At 41.8% G+C, this 16,821-nt stretch overlaps 1 protein-coding gene and 1 long non-coding RNA gene across 14 annotated transcripts in view; one reads left to right on the top strand and one right to left on the bottom strand.

The window, feature by feature from the left end:
• MID1 (midline 1) overlaps positions 1-16,821 on the bottom strand; it is a 264,924-nt gene that overhangs the window by 22,907 nt on the left and 225,196 nt on the right. For 6 of the 13 annotated variants that reach the window (XM_087871433.1, XM_087871437.1, XM_087871435.1 and 3 more), the window contains 2 exons: positions 7,928-8,017; positions 7,398-7,493 (listed from right to left, as the gene is read on the bottom strand). The exons of 1 other annotated variant lie outside the window; for it this stretch is intronic. In XM_087871433.1, the coding sequence (XP_087727559.1) occupies positions 7,398-7,493; positions 7,928-8,017 (186 nt within the window). The remainder of the gene's footprint in view (positions 1-7,397; positions 7,494-7,927; positions 8,018-16,821) is intronic. 6 more of the 13 variants (XM_034435531.3, XM_087871440.1, XM_034435503.3 and 3 more) reach the window with 1 other exon arrangement.
• LOC148113503 (uncharacterized) lies at positions 10,137-15,138 on the top strand. Its single transcript, XR_015728268.1, has 2 exons — positions 10,137-12,540; positions 14,489-15,138. It is a non-coding gene; the product is annotated as an uncharacterized LOC148113503 (long non-coding RNA).

Raw genomic sequence — 16,821 nt, 5'->3', positions numbered from 1 at the left:
AAGAAAGCTTCTTTATATGTAGTTTATAAAATATTAGCCATTACGAAAAGGAAAGTAGTTCTTTTAGAAGTTAGAAAATGGCTGAAATCCAATCCACAGGAAAATATCAGTATTTCAAAGTATCATAATACACATATAAAACACCTAAATTCATAAACTTTGTTGGTGGACCAGGATTAATAGGATTTTATTGCAGTTACCAAAGACTGACAATGATGTAACACAGGGGTTCTCAAAATCTGTGATATTGTGATTGCGTCCAATTATATACAGTATTTGTGTAACCCCTGCCCCACTTTTTAAAACCAATTTACTCAATTATTTTGACAGGTAACTCATAGTTTTATCTATCACCTAAAAGCTATTCTAAAGTTTGATTCCTGCTCCAATTTTGTTTGGGCCAAGCAGGAGAGTTCTCAAAAGTTCTTCCAGGCTTTGTTTCTCAGAATTACTATACAGGTAATCCTTGGTTAGCAATAGCACTATAGCAATAGCACTTAGACTTATATACCACTTCATAGTGCTTTACAGAACTCTCTGAGTGGTTTACAAATATCAGCATATTTGCCCCCAACAATTTGGGTCGTTTTACCAACCTCTGAAGGATGAGTCAGCCTTAAATTGGTCAGGATTGAACTCCTGGCTTTGGGCAGAGTTAGCCTGCATTCTAACCACTGAGGCACCATGGCTCCTTAGTTGTTTAGCAATCACAACTGGGACTGACAACTCAGATGCTAAATGATGCAGTTGCTATGTGGAAAATCATGTATAACTGTGATTGTGCTTCCAATTTTATTTCAGCTTTCTTTTGCTTTTCAGCATCCGAAAGCTACAATTCCAAACAGCTAGGCAAGCTCAAATGCTAGGGAAAATTTCCGGAAATTTCCGTCATGAGGAAGCTGGGTAATAGGACAAATATAGCACTTTTACTGAACTCTGCCAGCTTTTGGAATGATTGCCCCCACTTATGGGATAATAAGCAAGAAGATAATTGTTTGCATTTACATTTATTAGAGAAGAAAGGATTACAAGAAAGTAAACAGACACACAATGATACACTTCAAAAGAAATGTGCTAGGATGGCTCCTTGCCTAGCATGCTCCCACCTCCAAGTCCAGAGCCACTCAGGGGGCAAACAAAACTGAAAGTATGAAATGGACGTTGCTTACCTGAACGTCCCTTTTCGTTGCGCTGCTTGTCACTTCATTTACATATGGGATTTCGTCATCTTCCTGTCAGGGACTGAGCATGGAGTTTCCTCAAATCTTTTAACCACGCCCTCTCTGCTCCTCGTCTCCTCAGTTGTTTCGCGAAGTCACGAGTCATGCAAAAGAACTGATGATAAAATACAAACAATCCCACTGCCCGAGACCAGGCAGCCAACAGGGAAGGATGAAGTGACAAGCAGTGCAACGAAAAGGGACGTTCAGGTAAGCAACGTCCATTTTCCATTGCGCTGCTAAGTCACTTCATTTACATATGGGATATACCCAAGCGTCAGAAGTCAAAGGGAGGGAGGCTGACTGGTCCCCCCACTGGATGCCGAAACCACCTGTTGCAGCACTCTGCGTCCAAAAGATGCCTCAGCAGACGCAAAACTGTCTATTTTGTAGTGGTGAACAAATGGCGTCAGAGATGTCCAGGCGGCTGCCCTGCAAATGTCCACCACCTGGGTAGACCACGCAGCAGAAGTTGCAGCGCTTCTCATAGAGTGGGCCCACACTTTACCTGGAACCGACCTGTCTTTGGAGGCATAGGCGAGGGCAATACACGCCTTGATCCAACAAGCCACTGTCCTAGACGAAATCTTCTTCCCCAAAGAAGAAGGGTGGAAGGACACCAGGAGGGCCTCCGACTTACGAAAGGACGACATTCGTGCGATGTATCTTCTGAGCGCCTGACGAACGTCAAGCATATGCCACTGATCTTCCAACCTATGCCTGGGAGAAGGGCAAAAATCTGGCAAAATTATTTCCTGAGATCTATGAAAGCTGGAATTAACTTTTGGCAGGAAAGCTGGGTCTAGTCTAAGAACCACCGTATTAGGCTTAAAAATGCATAAATCCTGCTGAATTGATAATGCTGCCAGTTCAGACACCCTCCTGGCAGAGGTAATGGCCAAGAGAAAAGTCACTTTAAACGATAAAAGCTTGAGACTGGCTGAACCAATAGGTTCGAACGGTGGAGCAGTAAGGGCTTGCAGAACCAATGTCAAGTCCCAAGTTGGATACCTATGAATAATAGAAGGTCGAATATTTGAAGCCCCCCTCAAAAACCCCTTAATTCTCGGGTCAAGAGTTAGCGGGTAAGCAGCTTCCTTGGATAAAACAGTAGATAAAGCAGCCACCTGTCTTTTCAAGGTAGAAGGAGCCAACCCCTTGTCAAACCCATCCTGCAGAAAAACCAGAATGTCAGAAATGCTGGCAGACGTAGGGTCCACATGGTGTAGACGGCACCAACTGCAAAACGTCTGCCAAGATGACTTATAGATCCTCGTGGTAGAGGGCTGCCTGGCGGCCTGAATGGTGCCAATCACCTTCTCTGGGACATTGCACCTCCTCAGGAGGACCCTCTCAAATGCCACACGGTTAAGTGCAGCCAACTGGGGTCTGGATGTTGAACTGCCCCCTGGCTGAGAGATCCGGTCTCGAGGTATTTTCCAGGGAGGCGACACTGACAGGGCCACCAGGTCAGCGAACCAAGCCCGTCTTGGCCAATGAGGAGCTAACAGGATGACCTCCGCCCTTTCCACTATCAGTTTCCTTATTACCCTTGCGATGAGGGCCAGAGGCGGAAAGGCATATAGCAGACCCTGAGGCCACTGACAACGAAGGGCGTCGTAACTGAGTACCCCCTGACTCGGGAATCTTGAAATAAATCGAGGAAGTTGAGTATTGTCCGAGCTGGCAAACAGGTCTACAGTCGGAAGGCCGAACCTGTTGATGTTGCACTGGAACAGTTCCGGGTGGAGCTTCCACTCGGAGGGGTCTAATTGCTTCCGGCTGAGCCAGTCGGCTCGGACATTGGAGGCCCCTGAAATATGTTCCGCCCTCAGGGAAAGAACGTGAGTCTCTGCCCAGGTCATCAACTTGTCTGTCTCTGTCATTAATAAGGGGGAGCGCGTGCCTCCCTCGCGATTGATATGGGCCTTGGTGGCCGTGTTGTCTGTCAGAACCAGGACATGTTGGTGCAGAAGCATGTCCTGGAAGTGTCTCAAAGCAAGGCATACAGCGCGAAGTTCTAGTCAATTTATACTGTTCATGGCTTCTATGGGAGACCACCGACCCTAGACAACCCGAGACCCCAGGTGGGCGCCCCAGCCCAACAGGCTTGCATCTGATGTCACCACAATCCTGTTGGGTTCCTGGAAAAAGCAACCCCTGCTGATCGCCTCGGAGTACCACCACCTGAGGGACGCTCGTACCTTGGAAGGAAGCCTCACCTTGGATGCCGATGTGCTTTGGCCCAACTTCTGCGCTGGCAAGAGGAACCACTGGAGCTGGTGTGCATGCCGTTGCGCCCATGGCACTATTGAGATACAAGAAATAAATTTCCCGAGCAACGTTGATAAGGTTAGAAATGTTACCTATGGATGATCTAGGACATGTCGAACTAAAGTCCTGATGTCGTTCTGCCGTTCCAGTGACAGGAAAACCAGTCCCTCCTCCGAATCTATCAACGCCCCAAGGTGAGCAATTCTGGTTGTAGGCTGAAGATGGCTCTTTCGATGATTTATGGAGAATCCATGACGAGTGATGATGTTGGTCACCGTCTCCAGATCCTGGAGAGCCTGTTGAGGAGACTGAGAAAGCAGTAATGTCGTCGAGATAACAGAGTATTCTGATCGGAACACGCCGGATACAAGCTGCTACCACTGCCAACAACTTGGTGAAAGTTCGTGGTGCAGAGGAGACCGAAGGGCATGGCCCGATATTGGCAATGTACACCTGCATATGCAAACCTGTTCACTGTCAGAAGAGAATTCCTGATCTGCCATGGTAAAGTTATTCCAAACAGCAGCAGGCTGCAGATAAATAGAAACAGTTTTGGCGGCAAAATCTGAGTCACAAAATGGCCGTCCCAGTCAACCGTCACAAAGGAAGTACCTCAGACAGAATTAGGAATCCTCCAAACGGTCGTTACTCTCTGTCCCCCTCCTCAGCTGGCAGGCAACAAGGGCGGTCGAGATTAATAATCCCCTCACACCGCCAACACCTCAACTGTCAATCAAATTCAAAGCGAAATGGGCGTGAAAACAGTTACCGGCTCCCAGCGCCCCGCAGCTGCTCCAGGACGATCAGCGTCGGCGAAACACCAGAGCGCCTGAAATTCTGCTTCCCGGCGTTGACAGTGAGGCAAAGAAATCAACGGAGTTTGAATAGCTAGGCTACCAGGAACTCCAGAGCCGCCCTACACTAACTGGAGCTGTAAAAAATGGTGGCCGCGGTTAACCAGGCTCACCTGGAACCGACGCGCTCACCAGCGGCCAAGGAAACGGCGCGGGCCGCTTTGGAGCGGCCCAGCTGGGTCAGACTCCGATCTCTTGCACTTTGGGAGGCGGGGTGATGGTCTGGAGCCCCAGATCCAGTCACCCACCGCCGTAAACGAGGGACAGCAGCAGCCGCAAGCTGTCCCAATGTAAGTCTTCAGCTCCATTAACAAATCGCCCAGAAAGCACAACAAAAATAAGAAAACTAAAGCTCCCTAATCAATATACTGAAAACTCGAGCAGAGGGAAAAAAACAGGTCCCTACAAGTAGACTGAGCGAAATAACTGGGGAGACGAGGAGCAGAGAGGGCGTGGTTAAAAGATTTGAGGAAACTCCACGCTCAGTCCCTGACAGGAAGATGACGAAATCCCATATGTAAATGAAGTGTCTTAGCAGCGCAATGGAAAACTAATTAAAGTCTTGTCAGTTACAGGCAGCAGTCATGAATAGATTAATTAAGATCACAGAGCTGAGTTTGTTAATTTGCATTTAACACTGTTTAGGGTTAACACTGCATTGTGGCCAAAAGCAGCTCAGGAAGAGGTAGCCTACTTTTAACTTTGAATGGTCACTGATCAGCTTTCTCCAATCTGAACAACTTCCAGATCAAGTCCTGAAACTGTTAGCAGTCACACATTTAGAAGTATGGAGTGCCTCCATTTTTCTTATGCTATTACTGTGCTTGTTTATTACACAGTATATCTAAAGGTAGCCATGATTATACTTTCTAATAAATTAGAAAAATATTAGGACACATTGAATTATGAGTCCTTTATTGTAATTCAGGGTTAGACTTACCTATAAATCAGTATCAGTTATTTTTGAGATGATAAGTTGATTAAAATTTAAATTAAAAAAAATAATTATGCCATATTTACTTTTATAATAAAATTACAGTATAGCAATACCATTTAGATTTATATACCACTTCACAGGGCTTTACAGCCCTCTCTAAGCAGTTTACAGAAACAGCATACTACCCCCAACAATCTGGGTCCTCCTTTTACCGACCTCAGAAGAATGAAAGGCTGAGTCAACTTCAAGCCCCATCAGAATTGAACTCCAGACTATGGGTAGAATTTCCCTGCAATTGTCATAGTGAAGGAGGAAGATGAGTCTATACCTCCTCCTGATTCAAGGAAACATAGGGCAGAGAGGAGATAGGCACAATGCTGGTTGGCTACACTACTTGCAAGGAGGCAACCTCACCTTTTGGGAAGGGCTGCACCAGCATCGGCTATTTAATCCTGCCCCAAGGACTTGAGTGTTGCTGGAGTAACACTCCGTGCCTTGTGTGCTTGTGCCATATATCCTGACCTGTTTGACTCATGGACTGTTTTCCTGGACTTCATGTGCGCCCGTTGGACTCAGTTCCCACTGATTCTTGCCATGAGGAGCTTGGAATCCAAACCTACGCAATGGGGATACTTTCTAATGACCTGATTGTGGGGTCTGAATAAACAACTGTAGAACTCTTGCTTTATGTGTGTGTGTGTGTGTGTGTGTGTGTGTGTGTGTGTGTGTGTGTGAGGAAGTGGGGTAGCACAGCAATACTGCATTCTACTGCATTACGCCATCAGGGATCCTAATAGAAAATTACCGTATATTTCTTAAATTAACCGATTATTTTTATGGACAATTAATAAAATATTAACAGTGGATTTTTTCTCGAGTTATATATAAAGTTATAGTGAGATGAGCAGCAAATAAATAAATAAATAAATAAATAAATAAATAGCAATACTATATTAGCAATTGAATTTACTTTTTTAATATGACTGTCAGAGTAAAACAGAGGCCATGTGACACGGAAAGTTTAAATTGGAAATAATGCTGTGAAGTTTCCAAAAGATGCTCTAATTAATTTTAATTATGAAGGTCAATTTTTTTTATCTTCAGGGAATTCTGTCCACATTAATCTATCTGTTAAAGAGCCTCTGTGTGCCACAAAGAATTATGGAGGATATTTTACAGCATATAGTTAGTTCATGCCAGGATGTTGTGAAATCTCTTGGGCTCACTTGTCATCATGTATGAATTCCCTTACAGCTTGTTTACTGCAGGAAGCAATCTGTATTTCATGTTACCAATTGTTCATTCCAACTTTATTTCTACCAGACTTCAAAGAAAACACCAGAGAATATAACTAAAACAATATATTAACATAAAATAATTGATCATTCTACTTTTTCTACTGGTAGGACAATATATTCTAGAAAAACAAAAATTATTTTTTCCTTTATTTTATCATTTAACCATTAAATGAATTATATACATACATTAAAATGGTTTTTATATAATCTGCCTTTAACTATTGGAAATATTTTATCTTTTATTGAATTTTTTTTACAAGTGTGTTAACAATAAACAAATGCTATTTCATTTAATACAAAATTATATATATTTTCCAACAGTGAAATCTCCATGACATTTACTTGATTGCTCTATAACAGTGGTCCCCAACCCCCGGTCCGCGGACCGGTGCCGGGCCGTGGAGTACCTGGCACCGGGCCGCGCAGCGGCCGGGGGACATGAACGCTGCAGCGCAAAGGCTCCTGGGCCGTGCGCAATGGGCCTACGCAAAAGCTCCTGGGCCGTGCCCCCACCCCTGCGCGCGCTCAGCGGGCCGCGGCGATAAAAAGGTTGGGGACCACTGCTCTATAAAGAAGATACTAAATTATCTATTTGGTCTATATTCAACTTTATAATAGGTGTATACTTGCCTATAAAGTCGTCAAGAGTCAGACACAACAGAACGGTTAAAACAAAAAGAATAGGTATATATAAAATAAATAAATATATATGTTTTCAAACGGTAATATTATGATTATTTTAAAAGTCTGTAAAACAGAATGTCACATATTCAGAAAGAATAGTGAATTAAATATCACTGAAATTAGTACTTACCTCTACATGTTGACAAGTTTGAATTAATTTAGCCAAAAGTGTTTCCAGTTCAGTGTTTCTTTTGATAAGGCTGGTAAGATTACTTTCTAAATTTTGCTGTTTAAAAAAAAAAGAGTTAGTATAGTATTTGGCATTACATATAATCCAATAAAAAACAGTACATGTAAATACATCTCTCTCTCTCTCCCCCCACCCCCCGAAAGAGACCTAAAACAAGATGGATCGGCCATACCAGTAAGTATTATGGGCCCAATTGGCAAAAGAAAGCTCAGGACTATATTGGTTGGAAACATGCAAAAAAGGCCTTCATCCTGCAGTGGATAGATAATGGCTAAAATATATATTCCATATATACTTGGAACTCTCCATCCTGGTCTTCTCACATCAGGATTGCTCCTCTCAATTCAATTAGAGTAGAAGCCATAATTATAACATTCATTAATATCTATTACTATATATCTTCTCAATAGCAGATTAATGTATATACTGTATACACACCCACATATACAGAGAGACATGCTCACACTCACATGTTTAAAAACAAGCACGCCCAACTTCTTCAGACAAGTTATACCATTGCTCTTCCATCCACACACCAAATTCTCTTCAGAATAAGGCCTCTATACATTCAAGATACAGATTTCAGAAAGATCAGGGGAAAATGGAATTGTGTACCAAATCCTTTTACTTATGTACTACTCATTTCCCCCGTTTCACTGAATAGCACTATTAATGAATTATATTAATATAAGTAAATTACTGTTTGCCTGCAGTCTGTTTAATAAATGATGAATACACCTTGTTTTTTACTCTGTATTACTCTTATTCATTGAAAGGGACTACATTCAGTCTTTAGACTGAAGACTCTATTTCATTCTCTAACATTTAACAAAACCGAAAGGAGATGATGCCTGTTTGAAACTCTGGATTTGTGTTGTTAAATCTGGTGACATTCCTTCCACCTGTCCCAAAATAATTCTCAGTCAGCAGCATACTAGGAAAGAAATTAAACTGACACAAGGTGTATTTAAATAGCTGACTTCTGAAGAAATATTATTTTCAGAGCAGCAGAACATCTATTAAAAACTAATGTGTTTTATTGTAGTTACCCTGTCAGTTAATCATTGCTTTTTTGGGAAATCAATGTTTTAAAACAAGTGGTTTTTTTTTTTATTGTTTTCATTGCTCAAAAATCTAGATGTCTGTCAGAGATGAAGCATAATATGGGAACTATAGGTCAATCATTGTTGCGTATTGTTCAAACCATGCACAATCCCATTAATGAGCTATTTATCGAGGATTAAAAATTATCAAGAAAAGCTGCCATCAGGATCAACAGAAAACCAAATAGATTACTGCAGATCCAGCCTGTGATGCGAGTCAGGCAGGCCATCTCTACTCCTATTAATTTGGAAGCTTTATAGATGCAGTCAACAAGACGCTGTCTAGAACAACTCAGTCCTGTGTTTCATTTTTATTTTATGTGGAAATATACAATGAAGGCTTTTGACAAATATAAAAAAATCTGTTCAATTGAAAAATATCAAAACACTATAATGATTAATTCAAAGACATACAATGTTTGCTTGCCATGTTGTGTCAAACAAGTAAAGGAAGATTCTGCAAGTACTTATGCCCATGAACATTCAAGATCTTATGTGTTAGCAATAAAACTTGAGATAGAATATATTTGCAAGGAAGCATCCCAATCAATGTTGGAATGTGTACTAATGTTCTGCAGCTTTGTCTGCCAACTGCACTTCTGAACATTATTGTTGAAGGAGGATTTACTTATGGAGATTGCAGCAATCCAACTCAAAATAATAAACCAATAAAATGCTTAAGCACATGAAAGCCCAAGAAAGAATTTCAGAACATTTAAACACACACTCACTGTACAATTATCTATTAAATTATCAGGCATTCTTTGATTTATGCAGCACTGATCTCATATATGTAACTCTGGGTGGCTTATAATAAAATATATAATTCACAATAAAAAACATAGCAGCTGTTTCATTAAAAATCTTCAACAACATCAAGACTATATCACACTCACAGGGCTTCTGGCCAAGCACAAAACCAAGTTTTTGCAAGTCAACCACATATGATAAAATGAACCTGGATTTTGACTACATTTCCAGATTAGAAATCCTTTTATACGTTTTGGTTAGTCTATCTGGGGTCAAGTACCAATGATACATAATTTTATATAAGTTCTCTTTCAAAGTATAATTTAATGTAAATTTTAGTCCCTTCATCCATGCATTCTCCCATTTATCTAGTGTTATATCATACCAACATTTTTTTGGCATTTATATAAACACAACTGTATATTTATTAGGCAAGTTTCAGAGTGGAGTACAGTAATGTCAAGACATGACCACCAAGTGGTTCTGCTTGTCATTTTTATTAAATAAGGGGATATATTTTAACTTCTATTTCTATTTCCTATGGATAGAATTCCCAAATAATTGTGTTATTTAGATTTTCTATATTAGTCCTTTCCAATAAAGCACAAGGTAGAATTAAGAGGGGTAATAAACCCAATGGAAGAAAACTGGTGAAAAGAACAAGAAAAGTAACATTACCTATGCCTAAAAAAATTACACTCTGACCATTTTTTAATAATCTCACATATCTGGTTCAAAGATAAAGAGGTGTGTGCGTGTGTGTGTGTTGTATATACTGTATAGCATACAGAGAGTGAAATACGTATATTCCTTTGATTTTCTGCAGGCAGCAGTTTATGACAGACTTTAGACCAGAAGCTAATCAGGATCAATTCTTTCGGGTACTTGGTGCTCTTTAAGCTTGTTGGTTTTCTTATAGTTCATTACCACACTAGGTAACATCACCAGTGAGTGCACCTAGTTTGGTAATGAAACATCTGCAAAAAACAAAACAAAACAAAACACCCCGACTAAATTCAGAGAGCACCAAGGACCTCACACTTTAATCCTGAGCTACAAATATTCTCTTCTATCAGAATCAACTTTAGAAAATACTTGGATGGGAATCTCCAGAATATAAGGATTAAAGGTAAACTGGGAAAACATTGACAAAACATTTCCATACTCCTGTCAAGTAAACTGTAAGAGATATGTTTCAAGTAGTTACCAAAAGTTGGGTTTGACTTGAAAGAGACTTTTTGAATCAGAGTGATAGAAAAATTAGCAGCATGCTAAGAATAATATTCAGATCTTATTTCCGGATTTTGCTACATGATATAAACAATTTGAAAATACCATTTCTGTGTACAACTACCTTGATAGGTTAGGTTAAAAAACATTGAATGTCTAAACAGAATGTCAGATCTTTATCACATTGGTGCCTGAGTATCTCTCTTGCATAACTAGATATTTGGCCATAAGCACTATATAGTAGATGAAATCTGCATCTTTAAACCAATGATAGCTTATAGTCAGGCATGCCAGATGAATATTAGTCTAAACAGGTCAATCACAGATGCCTATCTCTGGAAAATTTGGTATATAAAATTGGATTTACTTATATAAGGCTATAATTAGGATCGGTTTTTTTTAATAGAAAGAAAAAAAAATACCATTTTAAAGATTGGATGGTTGGAATAAGTAAATTACACTACAGTTTTTAAAACATGATTTAATTTTATACCACAGGTTTATTATTATAAAAATAAAGTTTACAGAAGAAAAAGGGCAATAAAATAAAAGCCTCAAAGGAGACTCCAAATATAGAAATCTAATATGGTATATGCAACATAATTCAATTTATTGTCTTTAAATAAAAACATGTATTAATAGAAGCTTATTTTTCTTTAGTATTTAATAGTTAAATAAAGGAATAGTAGGGTTTCAGTTTATAAGAAATGTATACACTAATTAATCCAGCTGTTACTTATTGAAAAAATACATTCCTGACAGAGCTACCCAAATTCTCCTCAAACATATCTGTCAAAGAGAAGTCGTATGATTCTAACAACCAAATGCTATTATTTAGGAAGTTTGTAAAATTTTATCTGAATCAACATTCCTGTAACTTAAGTTTATCATTCTATTTCATTTATTGTGGAGTGGCAGAGGACAAGTCCTGAAATTTTCCGTATGCCTCTTTTCAGGTATTTAAAGAGTTATATCACATTATTGTCCTCATTCTCCTTTCTCAAAGCTAACCATTTCAGGTTCCTTAATTTTCTTTTAAAAAGCTTACATTTTTGAATTTTGGTAGTTTATGTTGTCCTTCTCTAAACCTGTTCCACTTTCTCTAATTCCTCCTTAACAGTGATAAGCAGAACTAGCTATTATGCTTAACACAGACTATCAATGCAGAAAGAATTAAATGAGCCTTTCTGTGATTTATTGATCATACAATCCCAAATTGCCTTTTTTTTGCAAACTGTTGACCTATGTTCTAATTGTAATATATCATTTATAAATGAAATATTAGGAAATATCTCATAATCCATTTTTCCATTAGGAAATAGTAGCATAAAAACCCATGGGATTTCTTCTTGCAATTTTTTGCTTTTCTGGTCTTTCACACTTCTAGTTAAATGATATAAATTATCTGGATGATCTTGGAAAAGACACTTTTCACTCTTTACATATTAATTTAGAAATTAATCTTCTGAGACCAATATCATTTCCTCCCATATAATGGCTTCTACCATGTCTGCTTATATGCAAAAGGGTATGGAGGATGTCAGTGTTTTTAAGCCTTTTGTCATACGATCAAATGAGAAACCTTGGATGTCACAGAAGGTCTGTGTGATGTTGAAGGTGAGAAACACAGCTTTCAAATCAAGTGATGTGGCAGCACTTAGAATAGCAAGAGCTGATCTGAGACATGCTAAAAAACAGCAAAGCGGGCATATAGTCAGAAAGTACAGAACTTCTTTCAAGTTCCTATGGACTCGAGATGTATGAGGCAAGGTATTCGGGTCATTATATAAGACAGCTTTCCTGACATGTAAGGGTGACACAGATTCTCTAAATAAACTGAATATGTTTTTTGGATGGTTTGAGGCCACAATCAACATTCCAGCAAAGAAGGCTGTTCCCCTCCCTGATGAGCAGGCAGTCAGGTTTGATACAACTGCTGTTCGGAAGTTCCTGCGGAAAGTCAATACCCAGAAAGCTGTTGGTCCTGATAATATCCCTGGGTGAGTACTTAAGGAGTGTGCTGACCAGCTGGCCACTGTTCTCACAGACATCTTCAACCTCTTGTTGCATCAGGCCATGGTTCCATCATGTTTTAAGACTGCCATCATTGTATCAATGACCCCAAAAACTATATTGCATGCCTTAAATGGTTACCGTCCAATTGCACTCACTTCCATTATGATGAAGTGTTTTGAGAGATTGGACTATATGGTTTCATGCCTTCCCCCTTCCCCCTTTGACTCATTACAGTTTGCCTATCGGAAGAACCACTCTATAGATTATGCACTTTCCTATGTGCTTCAACTTAGCTTGGCACATCTGGAGGAGAAGAATACTCCTGTGCAAATGCTGTTTCTTGATTTTAGTTTGGCGTTCAACACAATCATTCCTCAGCATTTGGTGAACAAACTGGACCTATTAAGTTTTAATAATGCCTTAATTTAATTGGATACTGGATTTCCTTATTGATAGGTCCCAGTTTGTGCAAATTTGAATAAAAGTTTCCAATTCCATCCCCTTGTGTTCAGATTCCCCACAGGGCTATGTCTTGAGTCTGCTACTGTTCACCTTGATGACCCACGACTGCTGTGCCAAGTCTGCTACAAACCATATTGTGAAGTATGCAGATGATATAGCAATGGTGGGTCTTATCCGGGATGACAATGAAGATGCTTATTTTATTTATTTTATTTGTTTAAATTTCTATACCGCCCTTCTCCAAATAGGACTCAGGGCGGTGCACAGCCTAAGTAAAAACAAAGCATACAAAATTTAAAAAACAGTATTAAAATAATTAGATATTCTGGCCGTAAATTAAAACAACCCAATTTAAAACCAATTTAAAATTTAGCTCAAGCCAGCCCAGCTAGTTGAAATAAATAAGTTTTCAGGGCCCGACGAAAAATCCGGAGGTCTGTTATTATACGTAACTCCGGGGGAAGGTTATTCCAGAGGGTGGGCGCCGTCACAGAGAAGGCTCTCCCCCTGGGGGTCGCCAGCCGACATTGTCTGGTGGACGGCACCCTGAGGAGGCCCACTCTGTGCGAGCGTACTGGCCGGTGGGAGGCTATTGGTGGCAGAAGGCGGTCTCGTAAGTACCCCGGCCCTAAGCCATGGAGCGCTTTAAAGGTGGTCACCAACACCTTGAAGCGCACCCGGAAGACTACCGGGAGCCAGTGCAGCTCGCGCAGGAGAGGTGTCACATGGGAGCGCCTCGTCGCCCCCATAATCCCCCGCGCGGCCGCATTCTGGACCAGCTGGAGCCTCCGGGTGCTCTTCAAGGGGAGCCCCATGTAGAGAGCGTTGCAGTAGTCCAGGCGGGAAGTGACTAGTGCCTGAGTGACTGTGCGTAGAGAGTCCCGATCTAGAAAGGGGCGCAACTGGCGTATCAGGCGAACCTGATAAAAAGCCCCCCTGGCCACGGCCGTCAAATGGTCTTCTAAAGACAGCCGTGCGTCCAGGAGGACGCCCAAGTTGCGAGCCCTCTCCGTGGGGGCGAGTGATTCGCCCCCAATAGCCAGCGATGGCGTCAGCTGGCTATATCGGGACGCTGGAAGCCACAGCCACTCGGTCTTGGAGGGGTTGAGTCGGAGCCTGTTTCTCCCCATCCAGGCCCGCACGGCCTCCAGGCACTGGGACATCACTTCAAGGGCATCATTGGGGTGGCCTGGGGTGGAGATGTACAGCTGGGTGTCATCAGCGTACTGAATCAGTCATCAGCGTGCTTAAAGGGAAGAGCTGAAGGCTGGCTCTGGTGGACTGGTGCAATAAAAGTAACTTGGTTCTAAATGTTAATAAAACAAAGGAGATCAATTTAGATTTTAGAAAGAGCCGGCATGGTCATACTCAGTATCAAGGATGCAGCTGTAGAGATGGTCAACAGTATTAAATATCTGGGGGTGCAGATAACTAACACTCTGAACTGGTCTCTCCACATGTCATCCTCAGTGAAGCGTGCAAACCAGCGTCTGCATTTCCTGCATTGGATGAAGAGAGCAGGAAATCTTTCTCCTTCTATCCTGGCCACTTTTTACAGAAGTACGATTGAGAGCATTTTAACAAACTGCATCACTGTTTGGTTTGGTGGTTGCAGTGCCTCAGAGAGAAAGTTCATTCAGAGAGTGGTAAGGACAAGCAAGAAGATTATAGGAAGATGGCTTCCTGTCATTCAGGATACTGCTTATAAGCGCTATGTACTTAGAGTTCAAAGCATTGTTAGAGATCCCACACACCCACCTCACGGTCTGTTTCTGTTGCTGCCCTCTGGGAGGAGGTTTCAAAATATGTCTAGCAGACTACCAGATTCTGTAACAGCTTTGTTCCCTATGCTATCCTCTGGTAAACCTGCATGATTGGTTTTTCTCACCATATACATGCATACATCAGAAATAGACTGTATTGTTTCTCAGTGTCATTATATGTGGATATATGCATAATTTTGTATGTATGTATGTATATATGTATGTATTTTGTTATGTTTATGTAGTGTACATTGGAGGTTGTGACCCTTTGAGAGCTGTATGCAACAAAATTTCATTTTAATATATGCCTATTAGTGTACATTCAAAGTGACAATAAAGTTATTCTAAGTCTTCTTCTAAGTCTAAGTCTTTACTTAGTGATTCTTCCCTAACTATAGAAGGTAAGGTAAGATAAAGGAGTCTCTGCGAATTTTACTCTGCTAGTCATTGCCAATTATAGGAGGTGGTGCTCATCTCCGTTTCAAGGCCATTGAGCCAGCGCTGTCCGAAGACATTACTGCAGTCATGTGGCCAGCATGACATCATGGAGCGCTGTTACCTTTTCACCGATGTGGTACCTATTTATTGACTCGCATTTTCATGCTTGCAAACTGCTGGGTCGGCAGGATTTGGGGCAAGTAATGGGAGCTCACCCTATTGTGTGGAGCTTGGGTCTTGAACCTGGGCTGACGGCTATCCAGCCGACAAGTCCAGCATCTTAACTGCTAAGCCATGGCACCGCTATAGGAGAGAAGCAACAAAAAATAACTAAAGTTATGTTCAACTCTTTTCACAAATTGCATATTCACAAGCAACAAAATATCTTTCCTTAGCATTCTTAAACTGAAGAATAGTAATAATACTTTTGATAAAGCCTTCTGGTTTTTGCTTTTCAGGCATTAATGGCCATTCTAAATGTTACAAGGCTGTTCCAAAGTTCCAAGAACTTTGATCTGAAATGGACGTTGGACTTGCCTGATACGTCCATTCTCAGCATGAAGAAAGCGTCAGTCAGGATGGGGAAAACGCCTCCGTCTAGCGTATGACCGAGTCTTGCAACTTGAAGCTCCGCCCTTCCGGTTACCCCAGTTCTTCGGCGAGGGCGAAGGTGCAGACCCGTGAGACCTGTCTTCCTACAACGACAAAGAATTAGAAGACAACCCCCCCCCAGCCACCACCGGACCGGATCCAGACGGGTGGGGCTGACTGACGCTTTCTTCATGCTGAGAATGGACGTATTAGGTAAGTCCAACGTCCATTCTCCAGCAAGCATGAAAGGGTCAGTCAGGATGGGGACATAGCAAAGCTTGATGTCACCAGGGAGGGAAGAAACGGTCCCGGTGTCACTCAGGTCCGATGAACCGCCTGAAGGACCCTTCTGCCGAATGCCGCATGGGACGATGCAAAGGAGTCCACTCTGTAATGTCTGATGAAAGGGCTCGAGTGACGCCTGTGTCGACCATGCTGCGGATGTTGCCGCGCTCCTGGTTGAGTGCGCCGTGATCCGGCGTGGAGGGACAGAATCTGAGTGGCGGTAAACCAAGGCGATCGCGGCCCTGATCCAACGGCCCAAGGTAGATGATGGCACCCGGGATCCTATGGACGTAGGGTGAAATGCTACGAAGAGAGCCTCTGATTTCCGATGAGCTGCAGTCCGGCTGATGTATATCTTAAGTGCCCGGCGGACATCGAGGGTGTGCCACGCGCGTTCCAGCTGGTGTGAAAGACGTGGGCAAAAGTCCGGAAGCACGAGCTCCTGTGCCCTATGGAAGGGCGAGTTAACTTTGGGTAGAAATGCCGGATCTAGGTGGAGGACCACCCTGTCGTTATGAAAAATGCATAGGTCCGCTCGGATGGATAACGCCGCGAGCTCCGAAATGTGGTGGGCGGAGGTGATCGCCATTAGAAAGGCCACCTTTAAGGAAAGAAACCTGAGGGAGACAGAGCGGAGAGGCTCGAACAGAGGGGACATGAGGGCGGTCAGGACTTTGTTGAGGTTCCAGGAAAGGAACCGGTGAATGGTCGGAGGCCGTAAGTTGG

This window comes from Pantherophis guttatus, chromosome 5, assembly GCF_059756535.1.
Source record: "Pantherophis guttatus breed Tessera chromosome 5, ASM5975653v1, whole genome shotgun sequence".
Lineage (NCBI taxonomy): Eukaryota > Metazoa > Chordata > Lepidosauria > Squamata > Colubridae > Pantherophis > Pantherophis guttatus.
This window is presented reverse-complemented; position numbering and strand designations above follow the sequence as displayed.